Genomic DNA, 15743 nt, shown 5'->3' on the forward strand with positions numbered 1-15743 from the left:
TTTTCAGTTTCCCGAGGGGCTGAGCCTCCCCGGCTACCCCGGCCACCCCGGGAGCAGTCTGGCCGCTGGAAAGCTCAGGGAGAGCCCAGAAGCTGGGCTTCTAGCCAATTACTTACCACTTTCCCACCCGGTGCGCCTTTCACTGTTGGGTAAGGGGGGCGGGGTGAGCAGCGAGAAGGGCGGCTCCAGGATACTGGTCTCCGTGATGGTGCGGTCCCTGGCCCAACCACACCACCGTGGCTCCCAGACAGCCGCGGGGGCCGAACTCTGGGTAGACTGGGGGCGCCCGCGTGCCTCAAAGCGGCCTGTGAAAGGGTCGCGGGATTGGGGATGGGCGGATGCAGGGCTGTGCAGGGGCGGACGCCACTTCCATGCTGGCCGCTCAAGCTCTGCCACACATTGTGGGAAGTAAGGGACCGACCAGGAAACGCGGATCCAAGACTCCAGGGTTTCCTTTTTCATCCCAAATCCCGGCTGCCGCTCAGAGCGCCCAAGACAGAGTCCTCCTTTCTCGCTGAAAACTTGGCTTCGCTAACCAGTACTACCAGTCAACCAGTACCACCGGTTTACCTGTTAAAGCAATCCTCCTCCCGACTTTCCGCTTATAATCCGACCCCCTTCGGTAGTTCTGCCTTGGAGAATCCCCCCATCTCGGTCTGTTTTTGTAGCCTGGGAGTGGACAGGGCGCCCAGGTTTAGTTTACAAGCTCGTCTTCGAGGCCAGCAAACGGGTGGACGGTGATATCGACCTGAAAACGTCTGGGTCCTCTCATTCATCTCTATCCAAAGCAGCGGTTTTTAACCCCTTTTGGGTCACCAGCCATTTCAGGTGTTTGGTAAAATATGCATTCTACGCGCGCGCGCACTGAAGCGCACAACGAAGCTCCACGTTGTAACAAAAATTTTGGGTGAAAGGATGAAGTGGTCACTGATGCCCAAAGCCTCCTAGAGTCCATGATTCCCGGATTAAAAATCTATTTTACCCCCATAGCTTCAGGAGTTTGGAGGTCTTGTGTCACTAAGCCCAAACTTGCAAACTTTTACTGGGGCGAGCATCAGCACAGACCCCAACCACCACCTCACCCGGAATGGGGAGCGCCGCCAGCAAACAACGGGGCATCCAGAGGTGCAGGGTAGACTTGGCGTCCCAGAGAAAACCCAAATCCTGGCTAAGGATATCTGCTGGTTCTTCCACAACCTTATCTCGGAAATCAACCTCCCCACAGAGGCGAGCAAGGGCTTGCTGACTCCCCCCTCCTCCCATCACACACACACACACACACACACACACACACACACACACACACACTCTTAAATATCTGCGCACTTTTTTTTCCTGAGGGGAGGGGATAATTTTGGCACCCAGGAATACCATTTGACTGTTGCATTATTAAGGAAGCACTGAGTTTTAAATCCTCCACCATGATCCAATCCACAAACTCAAGCCATTGTAGAAAGGATGAAATGTCAGGTGCTGGCAAGGAATGGACGGGGAGGTTAGTTCCGGGCTAGTCAGGGGCGGTATTTTCTTACAGTTAGTGTTTAGGGAGGCAGGCAGCAGGCCAATTGTCATTTGCTTGGGGAGAGTCCTCCCGCAGCCTTGCCGGGAGACAAATCTAAGCCCCACAGGCTCCCAGGCGGTGGAACCGTGTGCGCGGAATAGACTTTGAGAATGTCTTAGGAGAAGGGCTGCTGCGCTGGAACAACGATCAGAGCGGACCCCGGCAGCGTTTCCCCTTCCTGGGGACCGGCCTGTTCCAAACATGCCCAGTTTGGGTGCTCCAAAAAGACTTTGCTTTCCTTGCTCCGCGTTCTCGGCGGGGCTCGTGCGGCTTTTAAAGAGAGGGAGGTGTGCATTGTGATCCACCTGCCGCGAGGACTATCCAATAAAGGAAAAAGCATGGCTGCAGGATTCTGTCCACGAACCCTCTCAACAATACCTCCCCCCACCCCGCAGCCCCCCACCCCAACCCCCCAGTGTCCGTTGGCTCGTTCCATGTTAGAAACTCTCCCTTGATTTATTGAGCCTTGGGGCACAGGGAGTCTCCGGAAACCTTGAAAGTCAAGCACCACCAGAGTTGATTTAAATTCGGAAGTCTCTATTTCTCAGCATCCACATGTGTTTGTATACACACACCTATTAAGAAACCCGAATTTTTACTTTGTAATGTGTGACTACAATATAGCTTAAAGCTCTTGCAGCGAGGACCATTTATGTGGCCATATTGTGTTTAATGTGACAGTGCTCGCCCCGCCGCCACTTTGGACGTATGGTTTACATGCATCTCTCCAGAACCACAGCGAGAACTTCAGACCCTGGCTCTCCTGGCACCTGGTGCAGGAAAGAGTAAGGGCAGAATCCCCTCCACCTTCCACGCCCCCAGCGGGTCCTTTGTGCACGGGATGCTGTCAGCAAAGCTTGAAGATCTGTCAGGAAGAATAACAAACGCCCCCCCAGAAGGGTCCTCTGTGATGCACGTTGGGAGTCCTTTTTAGTTGGGCCAGTTCCCTATTGCAGGAAGTGCACTGGGAAAAAGAAAGAGCCGCATCTAGGAACGGGGTATCCCTTGAGTTATTTCCACCTGCCAATGGGCTTTCTGAAAACACTGCCTTACAAGGGTGCCCCTTTTCAAAATGAGCTTCCCATCCTCTTTCCCTTGTTTTTTTCCAGAAAAAAAAAAAAAAAAGGCCCTTTAAGCGTCCATTTACTTCTCTCTTTTCTCCGGGGGCTGCTAAAGAAAGCACCATCCAGCCCTCACCCAGAAAATGGCCTTGTAATCACCAAATCCTGTGAAAAACATGGGACAGGTTACCTCTTGTCCTAAGAATGGAAAGGAAAAGGGCTCCTGTGAGTTCATAAGCCTTTGTAGAAAGGGTAGCACTATCTCCAGGATCATAATGCCGATCTTCTCCTCCTACTCCCCTCCTCAAAATAATTTGATAGGACAATGCCAGGTCATAGAGACTGCTCTTGTACATCGACGGAGGCTGCTGACAACTCACAGGGCCAATGGGTAGTGTTGCTTAGGGCACCATGGTTAGAGTACCGGCAAAACTAGGGCACTGAAACTGCCAACAGCATTTGGAAACAATTTAATATTTGACACTTTTTTAAAAGCCACAATCAAGAGAAAAATTGCAACCTTACTAGACTTCTTTCACTTACAGTTTAGAGGAGCTTTTATTTTGAATTAAATATGGGCAAAGGCACCAAAAGCTTTTAACTGCTTATGATCTCTAAAGCCCTTATTCAGGCTGAGTCAGAGGCAGAGCCTAAGGCAAAACCCTGAGGTGTTCACAACCTTTTCAATTCCACTGGGGGAAAAGGCTGAGGGTCAGCTCTGGGCAAAGCCAGCCTTCCATGTGGGCAACCTCATTTTATTGAACACCTTCTACTGTGAAGGAAAGGATTCTAGAGGAAGAACAGAAGCCCCGGTGTGGGGGTGGGGGGTCACTATCCCCAGAAGGCAGCTAAGAAGGTGTGGAAAGAAGTACCTGTGAGCTCCTGATCTGGGTTGGAGACTGATGCCATGGGCATCACTGCAGTGAATGGACTGGGTGTGATGCTAACAAAATGCTCCAAGGTATATTTGCCTGGGAAGTGCCAAAATAAATGAGGATGAAAGTCTGGGGGAGAGAAGAAAGAGTGGTCTAAGCAGGGCATCTTCAGCAGCTTGACCCCCAAGTCAGAATGATTTAAAGTTTTATTAAGAGAACAGATGGAAAATGAGAGCATTTCTTGATGCAGGACGGCACATCTTGGGTACTTACATACCGCACAATATAGCATTATATCAATCTCTTTATAGCTCAATATATAAATAAAAAAAAGAATGCATTCAAACTCTTCTATTAGTCAGCAACCTCCCTTTGATTGCTAACACTGAAGAGAAAACTGTAGGAGAACTGAGGCTATACGAAAAATCAAGAGCTACTAATGTGACCCAATTGCTACTATTTATTTAATGGAACAGTCATTATTTTCTTTCTTCAACATATGTGTCTGACAATGAAGCAAAAGAAAAGGAAAATAATATCAAGGTGCCACTTTAGAAACATGCAAACACTTGCTAGCTTTTTATTTTATTGTTGTTTTAATATATACACTTAAGATTAAAACCAGTGCTCAAGTACTGATAATACAGAGAACAATACTTGATGAGAGTTTTATTTTAAAAATACAGGTTCAATTAAATAAGAACAGACATAATTATCAAACATAAAAATATGAATTGAATTGCTTCTTTTTAGATGGATCTTTAACATTGGCTTGACCATATGGACACTGCAGAAGAAATAAAACAAATAATTATTGAATTATTTAACAATAATCTTGAAAAAATACAACATTGCTTGTGGTGAAAAAAAGAGACTTAACAATGTTATACAGATCATTTGCTCTATTAGGTCCTGCAGACTCAGAGGAGAATAGTGGCAACATAGGGCAAATGGTCCTAATTAGGGTTCAAGAACCACTTCCTAAATGCATCCTTCCAACTTGAAGAATTTTACTCTCAAAACACACTCAGAAAACCCCCAAGTCCTCAATTTATGCAAAGCCTTATGCATTTGATTAGAAACAGCTAGTGGTACAGCTAAGAACATACATAATTGTAAAGGCTTAATTTTTCAATACTGGCTACAGTTAATACATGCTTTTAGTGTCTCTTCTTTAAGGGAACTTAAAGTGCATTTTAAGCAGGACAGTTAAAGGAAATAACAATCTTCTCCTTGCTCGAAAATATAGACTTTCTTATTCATGATTGGTTTATAGAAATGTAATGAAAGAAAGCATTTTCATAGACACCTTTATAAAAAGGATGTCACTGTTATTTCTCACAGAAGCAAGAATGTGAATTATGTTTTAAAATCATCTAAGCAAAGTGTTCTTTAATAGATATTGTTACATGTTTATAATCTTAACCCTATTACAATTTATCTTACTACTATGCTTTAAAAAAGTAATAATGAAGAACCTATTCCCATTTATTTTTTGCTCAAAATAGGTAGGGTTAGTCAGTTAACCCTTATTAATGAACATAGAGATGTATCCATTGAAATAGACATTTTAGGAAATACACAGCACTAATTTTGGGGTAGTCTAGTTATTTTAAAGTCAGACTTGAAAACAGCCACAGAGAGAAAAAGGGAGAGAGGGAAGAAAGGAGGAAAAGAAAGAAAAGCATCATCATTTAAAGGAAACTCAGATTTCAATACTGGGCAAGTTTCTGTTCAGCTAATAATGCAGAAAATGCTTTCTGAGCTCTAATTTGCAACATTTTCCTCTTTGTACTTGCCTAGTGAATGCAACTTATTTGAAACCTCATGAAACATTTCCTTGTAATAAAGCATTCCCGTGAATTTCAAATCACAGCATTACAAGGAATTGATGCTCACAGTGAAATGTCACAAAATTCCATTAATTTTAAAGGTCCTATGTCGGCCCTAAGGATTTCATTGTCCTTGGCAAAAGTAGCTTGTGAAAAGTCTATTTAGTTTTTTTATTTGACTTGTTTTTCAAATAATAGGCATTTACGAAGTTACAGAAGCACCACAAACTGCTGCAGTAATGTGAGAATTTGCTACTCACGTGTCTGCAGGCAGAGCCACAGCATTCACCTCTCTGCAAGTGGGCAAGCTGTGTGAGCACCACAAAGCCAGTAGCTGGATCCACATAGTTTAGTTGGCCAGCCTGAAGAGTAATAAAGTGAAACAATTCATTAATCCCAATATTCAGCATATCTCCTCACCACAATTTCTGGTCATAAAATACTGAAAACTTTTCTTTAATAAATATTAAATTTCTTCCTGGCAATTTAAGTGGCACTTGCAATTCAACACTGAATGCAGTCTGACACTATAAACAATCAAGCTTTATATGACATAAGGAGAAAATAGAGAGTTTGAGAAAAATGAGAAGTTGATGGAGAAACAAGAACTCCTCTATACCCTATAACTATGGAGCCACTGCTCCCATATTTTTCATTTGGTTTCTAGGTAACAAGGTTAATAACAGGTGATTTAAATAATTTTAAGAGCTTAAGAGGCTGAAAATGAACTTTCACTCAGAAGTTGCAGTTGCAATTTCATTGCTTAAAATATGTGGATAATGATTTAAACCTACAGAAAAGGCGCTAATCAAAACCAACAGTCCTTACAGAAAATGTATTACCTTTGCTATTACTGAACACTTTTCTTTACCTTCGTGATGTGCTTGTTACTCCATTGCACAATTTACATTATTCTCTTTTTTTTAGTGTTAGTTCTATTTCTTAAGCAAAAAAAAAAGTATTGTTTTAACATATCAACACTGCTTTCACAAGTGATCAAAAGCAATTTTTATTACACTAGGGCAGATCTCAAGGAAGCATACTCTACCTACATTCAAACATGGTAAAAAAATGTCTCAAGTATTTTGTGTGCAGATAAAAGTAAATAATGCTGCTTTTTATGCTGTTGAGTTGGGCCATGTAGGTGATATTACTTAGCCTTAAGTTTTTTGTGTGTAACATTCCCCTGGGTTTTTTTTTCTTTTTTTTTTCCTGTAACTCTTTCACCACATGGTAACTCAGTGTATCCTTCTTGCATAGTCTTTTCATCAAAATACTTGTAAAACTTGCATGTCTCTGACACGTTTTTGTTTGTGCCATGAAAACTTTTTCAGCGTGTCTTCTTTAAAGATGCTATTTTATTCTGGTTTAGGTTTAATCTCCTATGCTTTGTGAATAAAGTGTGGCACCAAAAAGAAAGATAAAATTCAAGTCTATGTCCACTCTTAGGCATTCCAGCAAAGGTAGGCTGGCAAGCAAGTCCGAAGGCTGGTGGTCTAAGGGGTCTCTCCATTCCTTTGGGATCACAGATTACATGAAACCATGAGCATTAAACATTACTTTAGAATGGCCAATTGTTAGAGCCTCACTTCTTTATTTACAGAGCCCATGTTTGGAGACTGGAAGGAAAACAAAAACAAACACTGGGACCTCTGAAGCTGCCTTCTTTTCACTTTTCATAGCTACTGGGAGTCTTCTGAGGGCAATTATCCGGCAATCTAACATTGCTCCTATGCTTGTGCCTGCTTGCTTGCTTTCCATGTTGACTGAGCACCTTTTAGCTTGTTGGCTGCCCACACAAACTTAATTTGTCCTCAGTAAATGAGCCTCATGTAATGGTTGGTGGCAACAAAGATGCGGTAAGAGTGCTAACAGTTTGACTGGAGAGCAAGATGTTCGGTGATACACATTAGCACAGGGAGAAAGGCTTGAGACATGGAAGAAGGACCATTGTGAGGGGTCTGATTTGTTGGGAAAACAAAACAAAACAAAACAAAACCAAGCTTGCACCCATGAGGAGTTCTTTTCCTTTCCCAGGCAGACTGAACTTGTCCTGACACACCACTGGGGTTTGCTCTAAAAAGAACAAAACTCCTCGCTTATTTCCAAAGTCAAATACGGTGAGGTCTGGGAACAAATTGCCCATGTCATGTTTAAGACTACAAACAAGAACACTCAAAAGTTGCCAGTCATTTCCTGATGAATTTTATGCAGAAGCTTCAGCACTTGAATGGATCAGACAGTGGATTCTCTGGGTCTTCTATTAACCAAAAAGAATCAACTTTAGGCACCCTCCAAGATTTTCTTCTCTATCCCTTTGACTCAGGTCAACCAGATAACACTAGTCCTATCAAGTACTGGTCACATAGTTTAATAAATGGGTTGATTTTACATTATTTTTTTAAATATCACTATTATAGAATTTCCTTGCTCTTTAGCTCATCGTTTCTTTTGTAAAGGAAATAAAAATAAAATCATGCTACCTTTAAACTTATGTGGTCTCAACTATTAGAAATTGTGAGGGGAGATGATACGCTTAGATATTGGTACTAACAAACAACTGTTAAGTCAGCAAAGCAGAAGAAAACACAGTTCAGCGGTGTCTAGGAAGAACTCAGACCCTTGATAGTTTCCGTTGTAACCGTTCTTCGAGTGGACAGGAAAGGAAGAAGGGACGATAGTAATAATTAAAGTGATTTAAAATTAATTTGACAGTGTATTTTTTTCATTATTAAATCACCTGATGGCAAGGTGTTTAACTTATAATGCAAAAAAACCCACACAACATATTTTTTCTGCGACTTCTTAACTACTCCACCTTCTCCTCCGTCAATTTAACAACGGCTCTCCCCAAAGACACACACACACACTGTAGAGTGTTGACGGATCCCACATTGCGATGGAGTTTAGCTCGGACGCCAATCGGAAGCGAGTGACATTCACATCGACGCTCAGGACAGATAAAAATAAAACTCTTTCTCCGGAACACCCAAACTCCGTTTCAAAGCTTGGAAATCAGTTTCCAAAAAAAACAGAGCAGGGAGTGTGCGTCCGAATCAGAGGCCAGAAGTAGGACTGCATCTGCTCGCAGCAATCCCTCCCTCCGCACCGCAGCCTCCCAGTCCCACAGTGGCCCAGGACGCGCAAGCGCATCGACCCCCCCATCGCGCGACGCGACACAACGCGGAACGGGGCGGACAGGCGGGCGCCTCACCGCGCAGGCGGCAGAATGCAGTTCCGCGATCCGTAGCTCCGCCTCGGTTAACTCTTCGCTTGCCGAACGTCTCACCGCGTCTTCCGGCCTGTTTTGCGATCCAGGCCTGGAACCGCTGCGGTCTCCTTCGGAAGTGGAGCAGAGGGTTAAGTTCTGGTGCTGTTGGACCCCTGCTCTGAGCCACAGAGGTTGTGGTGGCTGGGTGGTGGGAGGTTGCCTCCCGAACGCGGCCCCCGCCAAAGCCTGGAACTGCCTGGCGGCCATGGCCGCCGCGTGCCGGCGGAAGACAAAGCGTCCGGCCCCGGGGCCCGGCGGGGCGGCGAACGCGGACCAGGGCGCAGCGCGCGGATTGGTGCTGGCTCCGTCGCCTCACTACGGGATCTGAATGCGGGCCTAGGGACTCCGGCCGAGTCTGGACTGCGAGGACCGCGGGTGAAGGACGCACGGACCAAGCCTCCCGCAGCCGCCACCCATTCCCACTGCGGAAATGAAATGGACTTTTTGAAGCAGCTGGCGATCCAAAGAGAATCCTATTGAAACTCGTGAGCCTCCAACGAAATGCAGAGACGGGAAAGAACGTGCCATTGAGCATCATGGGCCCTAAATTCTAAAAGCTATTCCGTTTTTCTGCTGAGATGAAGAGTGGACGTTTTTTCCCTTATCAGACTAGATTCGGGATCATTAAACATAATGGCCACGACTCTTAGGATACCAGAAAGTGACCAAAATTCCCGAGGCTTATTAATATTCATTTCGGGCCTATTCAGAAAAGACTCTGTATTTACAGGTAATGAGTTCTGGAAATAAAATTGGAAGCAGAGCCTTCGTGGCTTGGTTCTTTGGCCATTTCCTAAAAGGAAAGCCGAAAGTACATTCACACACTGAATAAGAAAAGGTGTTTCCATGTTGTTAAATATTTGCAAAATCCAAACTAAAGTTAAACTTATTTGAAAGGTGATTAGTTATCCTAAGACCCCCACGAAAATTGAATTCGAGAAAATTAGCATAAATTTAAGAGGTAATTTTAAGTGTTAAAATTTAATTAGCCTTCTACTCCCATCCCCACCCCGGGATTTCAGGAAGAAGACAGTTGACAATTCTGTCAGTGTTGTTCAGTCTTGAAAAGGGCAGGAATTGATACTTGAGGGCAAGAGTAGACTCTTCAGATATACAAAAGAAAGGTGATGTAAAGCACCATAGATTATCCACCACCACATTTTTTGGTATTTGCATTTACCATGCAACTGCGTATTTTGATTTTCTTAAAGCAGTCATTTAGTGGAACGTGAGCAGATATTTGATTGAAACAATCCTCTTGGATTATAAATCTCATGGTGAATTAATAATTGGAATCCCATTTTGCAAATCTATTTCCTTTGTGTTGGAATAATAAATTATATATCAGGGTCTGGAGATTGCTCAGTAATCTGAGAAAAGAGTTTAAAATCTGAAAGGCCAAAGACCTTAGGGGAAGCTAAGAAAGGGCAGACTGAACTTGAGATCACCAAAAATGAGCAACTATGATTAGAGAAGGTATTCTTCAAACCATGATCTCAAATTAAGGAAATAAGTCTGGAGGTTCAGATTTACTGAAGTGTTTGTAAAATTGAGGATCAGGATCTACTAATGGGTCACGACATCAGCTCAAGGGTGGGGATAGAATTTTACAAAAATGAAATAGACTAGCCCAGATTCAAATAAGAAATAATCAGCCATCTCATCTAGGAAAAGTAAGTACTGTTACATGAAGCTTATTTTGGCAGTGACAGGGAGGAGTGGGTATGAGTAGAAAGGGTTAGCACAAGGGAGATCTTTGTGGTGATGGAATTATTCTGTATCTTGATTGCAGTAGTGGTTCCACAGATCTACATATGTGATAAGATGTGTTACAGTATGATATAGTATGATGCACAGTATGTGATATATAGTTTGTGATATATACACATTATATCACTGTCAAGTTTCTGGTTTTGATAATGTATTTTGTGTAAGATACAACCATTGGGGGAAACTGAGTGAAGGGTACAATTTTTGCAACTTCTTTTGAATCTATAATTCACAAGAATTATAATTTTTCTATAATTATTTCAAAAACTTGAAAACAGTGTGATTTAGGTCCGCGCTATCATAGCGAGTTCACTGAAGAAGACCACTGGCCTTGTAGGATTGGCTGTAAGTGATGGTTCACACAAGAGGCTAAGAATATTGTATACGAAGATCCTTGATGCTCTTGAGCAAATCCCTAAAAATGTAGCATATAGAAAGTAAACAACAGATTACAAACGAGAAGCTGGGTATGGTTAAAACAGAACCAGATGTTAAAATATTTGAACATCTAATTAGAACTTATCAGCTTCAGAGTGGCCAAGTAGAAGAGGTGATTCTTCATGCTGAAAGTGAACTAAATGTGGCAAGAAATATGATACGGTGGAAACCATGGGAGCCTTTAGTGGAAGAACCTTCCACCAATCAATGGAAATGACCAATATAATCATCATTAAATGACTGGTGTGTTGTTGGGAAAGTGATGTAATCAAATGTTCTGGTATATTATTTTTTTTTAACTAATTTAAAAAAAATTGATGCAGAAAGTCTTGATTTACTTGGATGACAGATCACTAAATCAGAGCCTTCTTTCCCTGCCTCCTCTGTTCCCAGGTTCAAAATTCATCCTGGTTAGTCAAGATTTTCAGGCTTTAACATGTGATAAAATCAAGGCTGGAAATGTATATAGTTAAAAGATATGAGAATGTACTTTAATACAAGTAATTTGCAAATATTTGTTACAGTATCATTTAGATATCGAATAGATTATCTGTCCTCCTTCTTCAAATTCATTTGATCTTAGTACTGTATAGAGTCAGTGTCATTTCACATGAAGTTACTTTCATTCATTGTGTTTCTCCTTTTCAAAAGCCTCCACAGGACTTGACCCTTACTTTATTCTAATATGTGTTTATTTCTTCTCAGGGTCTCTGCACTCACAGTGGACAAAACTATATGAAAACACTAAATCCTACCTTAGTCATCATTTACAGAGCACTTACATCTAGATTTGCTTGAATTGTTTTGTGTCGCATTTCTGCATGTAACATGCTATTGGAAATATTTTATAGCCTTTTCTGTCATTTGGGATGTTTATGTTGGTACTGAACATGTTTGTTGTTTTGGGGGAGAGTTCAAGGAAATGCATTTCCCTAGGTTTCATTTCTATTAATTTTTAAACAGGTATGTTGGCTCTCTCTGTGTTGCAAGATATAGATCACCCAATTCAATCTGCTTACAATAAAGGAATTTGTTTACATGTATGACCACCAGGCATAACTTGATTCAGGGCTCAGTGATGACCAGGGCTTTCTCCATTTTTCTTCTTTGCCTGTTTAGTGTTGAATTCCTTTTCAGGCAGGTTCTTTTGATGTCTGGTCTGTTAACATCTCCTTTCTTATTCTTGTCCAACTAGAAAGATTCTTGTTTATTAAGCTACACTAAAAGTCTTAACAACTATCTCTTCATCCTGTGTTCATTCCTGAATTGATCTTCATGAGTATGCTTTATACTTAAGCCAATCAGGGCCTATCCCTGGAACTGCCTAAGGGGCACCTCCACCTAAACCCATGACCGAGAATGGCCTGTAGGGATGCTAGGGCCACAATTAATAAATGTCCACTACAATGTGACTTCAGAAGTAAAAAAAAATTCCACCGGTCCACCCAATTTTAAATTTTTTTCCTTTAAAAATTTTTTCATTGTTCCTCTTCCCCTCTAGTAGTCCTTCCTTTGATCTCCTACAATTATGTGCTTCATTTTAGTTTTTAATATGTAGAACTTTTTTGCATTGTTTTCCTAATAGACTATAAACAAGACAGTAGGGAACGGGTAATTTAATCTTCGTATCTCCCTAGCCCTCCTAGTGTACTTTTGCACATATTACTATGGCACATAGTGAATAATAAATAATGAATTTCTAAATATATGGAAGAGTCAGTGATTCTTCATTCTCAAATACATATTCCTAACTACTGGACAAAAATGCCATATGAAATTTATGAAATTTAAAAATTAACTTTCTGTAAATAATATTGCAGATTTGAAAACATTTACTATTGCAACAATTTATATTGTTCCACATGTTTTAAAAACTGAGTGAAAAAATATGTTAAATCTGAAATTGCATTAAATTGTATTTATTAAATGATGGTGAGCTATTTCACTGACAAGAAAGGTGATGAATTAACCTGCCTCTTAGAAATGCTGCTTCTCAGTTTGGCTTTAAGTATTATCTTTTGATGAATAATAAAAGTATTGAGCCGTTAGTGGACAAATTGATGCTGGAGCCCCAGAGCTTCCCACAAATTTCTTGTCCATATACTGCCTGTTTCGCACAGTTCCTTTTAGACACTTATTTATGTATTTGATGTTTTCCAAATAGCTGAATGGTGTGTTATGACATGTCATGCTCCATGTAGAGTGCATTTTCACTATCAATTCTTATGATTGAGAGCAAATGTTACATGCCCCTAAGGTCGCCTATAGGGAATCTTTGTTTCATTTTGTCGGGCATCCAATAGCACGCTTTGTGTCACAGAACTGGTCTTAGAAAATTCTTTTGGGAATTATAACCACTTCTATTTGCAAGCCCAGCAGATCTCTGCTGACTTCACAATGGATGCTGTGCGACCAATGTTACATGCCTAGAGCACTACTATATAAGGCTCTTATCTTTCCATTTTGTTTTTGTTATCTTGGACAAGTTGTAGATGGGCTACCTAATATGAAGTAATCTGGCTATTTCATCTCCTCTTCCACCCTCTCAATCATTCTTTAATGAGTAGTAGTCTGGCTTCTACTGCCACTGCCAACTTAAAGAGTCAGGGTGAGCCGATTGCTAAATCCAGTGTACTTAGACTACATAACTGGAACTCTGCTATTGAAATTGTTGAGCTTCTCTTTAAAACTATTCTCTTCACTTTTGAGGCCCCAAACTCTTAAAGTTTGCTTTATAACATTATGATTATTCTTTTTACTGACTTCTTTAAGGACTTTCTTCCTCCTCTTCTTCCATAAATGTTGATTTTCCTCAGGGTTCTCCAGCAGTCCTCAGCCCATTGCTTTTCTAGCTTTATAGTCCTTCCCCTTAGTGATTTTATTCATTCTTACAGTTTTATCTGTTATCCAAAGGCTAATGACTCAAAAATCTCAGCATCTGGTCCCAAACATCTTCCTACTAGATATGAATACTTATATACCCCAAACTCTTCACATCCACAATGAACTTAATGATCATTCCTTTTGAAATCTTACTTTCCCTTTATTTTCCTTTTTAAAGGCACATTTGTCCCATCATTAATCTAATTCAGAAATCTTGGAGTGATACTTAACCCTTTCCACATCTCTGCATTCAATCACCCAGTTCTACCTTACTACTTTCTAATCCTACTTACATTGGGACCTGTATCTCATATTGGTCCTCTCCTTTTCTCCTGTCATTGCTCTAGTTCAGTTCATTGTCATTTATTTCCCCATGACTACAGCTGAAACAGAATTGTTAATTAACATAAATAATAAATATTGAGGGCTTCCTATGTACCTGGCTCTCTGTGTAAGTGCTAGAGATTTTTTGGCAGACAAAGTAGGTAACATTGATATCCTCATGGAGTTTACTCTAAAAAGAAAGTCTGACCTTTTAATTCTCTCCCCTTAAAACTCTTCCATAGCTCATCATATCCTACAAGATAAAAGTCACCTCTTAATGTGAAATACTAGGTTCCTCTCCCAAGTCCAAGTTAACTTTGCTTCTTTTTCCAGATTAATCTCTCCCCATTTTATTGCTCTTTTAAACTGTCTTCTGTTATTTCTGTCACATTGTTTTAGTTCACTTCATTATCATTTCTTCCCCTATGACTATAACTAGAACAGAGTGTTCATTAATGTAAATAATAAATATTGAGAGCTTATAAAGTATCAGGCCCTCTGCTAAGTGTTGGAGATTTATTGTTCATACTTTGTTTAGGCTATTTTTTTCAGACAAAAATATACTATCACTTATCCCATATCTCCTTGGAGTGGTGAAGTTATATCTGTCCTTTAAGCCTCAGCTCATATGTCACCTCCTTTAGTAAGCTTTCCCTGACTGCTCACTCTGCAGGGTGGGCTGGGTGTACCACCTCAATAATCCCACAATATCTAAAGCATATCTCTACATTTGCTTTTCTCTATTGTATAATTTTATGTTTATGAGTTTATCATCAGACTGTGAGGTCTTTAAGGGTAAAGACTGTCTTAATTATCTTTGTATTCTAAAAGTACAGGTATATAGGAAATGCTTCAAAAATGTTTGTTTAAACTGATGGATGAATGTGTAATGGCAGCAAAAAATCCACACAGTAAAGAAATGATAACATTTCTCCCTAATGTTTTACGGTTTCATCAATACATTTATTGTTCTCGGACTATTGTTCTGATACACAATCTGCTAAGATAACAAGGTAACTGATTTTTTGTGGCAGTCTAGTAAGAACCCCCCCCCCACCCTTACCTTCCAAAGCAGTCATTGAATTAATGGCATGCAGAGTATCGGCTGCATTTCAAATGAAGTAAGTATATGTTGACAGTGAATGCAGCCTTGTTAACACTGAACAGTCACTCCAATTATAAAGTACATACACACAATCACTGTCACATAAAATAATCCAGACTAATTACTTCTAGCTCTTTTGTTATGCAAGTATTAGAAATGAAACCTAGCCTAATGTACATTAAATATTAACAGAAGGACCATTGCTAAAAAAAAAAACAAAAATGTAGTTCCTTTTTAAAATTATTACAATAGATGGATTAGTATTGTGCTTTTAAAATTATCTTGGCAAACAACGTTTTGTAGAATTTCCCCTACACCAGCACAGTTGTAATGGAGATCTTGGTCAAGGCCATGAACACAACATACAAATCAGAGCGTTGTTCTCTGCACTCTTGTTGCTGCCTGAGGGAGAAAAGCATGTCCACTGTTCCATGACTGGAATGAAAGGCATACTGAGTTTCAGGTCAAATATCCATGACATTGACGTGTATGACTAGTCTACTGAGTATGATACATGTTAATATCTTCCTAGTAGTGGACAAGAGTGATATGCCTCAGTGATCAACACAACATGCACAACTCCTTTAGGTTTTCTACAGGTGTAAAATTGATGCGTCTTTGAA

General features: G+C 40.8%; 1 protein-coding gene and 1 pseudogene across 1 annotated transcript; one reads left to right on the forward strand and one right to left on the reverse strand.

Moving 5' to 3' along the window:
* Nucleotides 1-4053: 4053 nt before the first annotated feature.
* C2H1orf53 (chromosome 2 C1orf53 homolog) lies at nucleotides 4054-8923 on the reverse strand. Its single transcript, XM_037825099.1, has 3 exons — nucleotides 8544-8923; nucleotides 5590-5691; nucleotides 4054-4284 (listed from the first exon to the last, which is right to left on the reverse strand). Exons 1-3 carry the CDS (start codon nucleotides 8805-8807, stop codon nucleotides 4213-4215), a joined length of 438 nt encoding a protein of 145 aa, XP_037681027.1. The 5' UTR covers nucleotides 8808-8923; the 3' UTR covers nucleotides 4054-4212.
* On the forward strand, nucleotides 8806-15415 carry LOC119511762 (annotated as a pseudogene).
* Nucleotides 15416-15743: the final 328 nt, after the last annotated feature.

The sequence above is a fragment of the Choloepus didactylus genome, chromosome 2 (assembly GCF_015220235.1).
Source record: "Choloepus didactylus isolate mChoDid1 chromosome 2, mChoDid1.pri, whole genome shotgun sequence".
Lineage (NCBI taxonomy): Eukaryota > Metazoa > Chordata > Mammalia > Pilosa > Megalonychidae > Choloepus > Choloepus didactylus.

What these genes read in the sequence shown, in the direction of transcription:
- C2H1orf53 (XM_037825099.1), bottom strand. Translation starts at nt 8,807, where the DNA reads ATGGCCGCCAGGCAGTTCCAGGCTTTGGCGGGGGCCGCGTTCGGGAGG. An exon ending in TGCATTCTGCCGCCTGCGCG is followed by an intron (nt 5,692 to 8,543) that starts GTGAGGCGCCCG and finishes ATTACTCTTCAG; the next exon opens with GCTGGCCAACTAAACTATGT. An exon ending in GTGGCTCTGCCTGCAGACAC is followed by an intron (nt 4,285 to 5,589) that starts GTGAGTAGCAAA and finishes TTTCTTCTGCAG; the next exon opens with TGTCCATATGGTCAAGCCAA.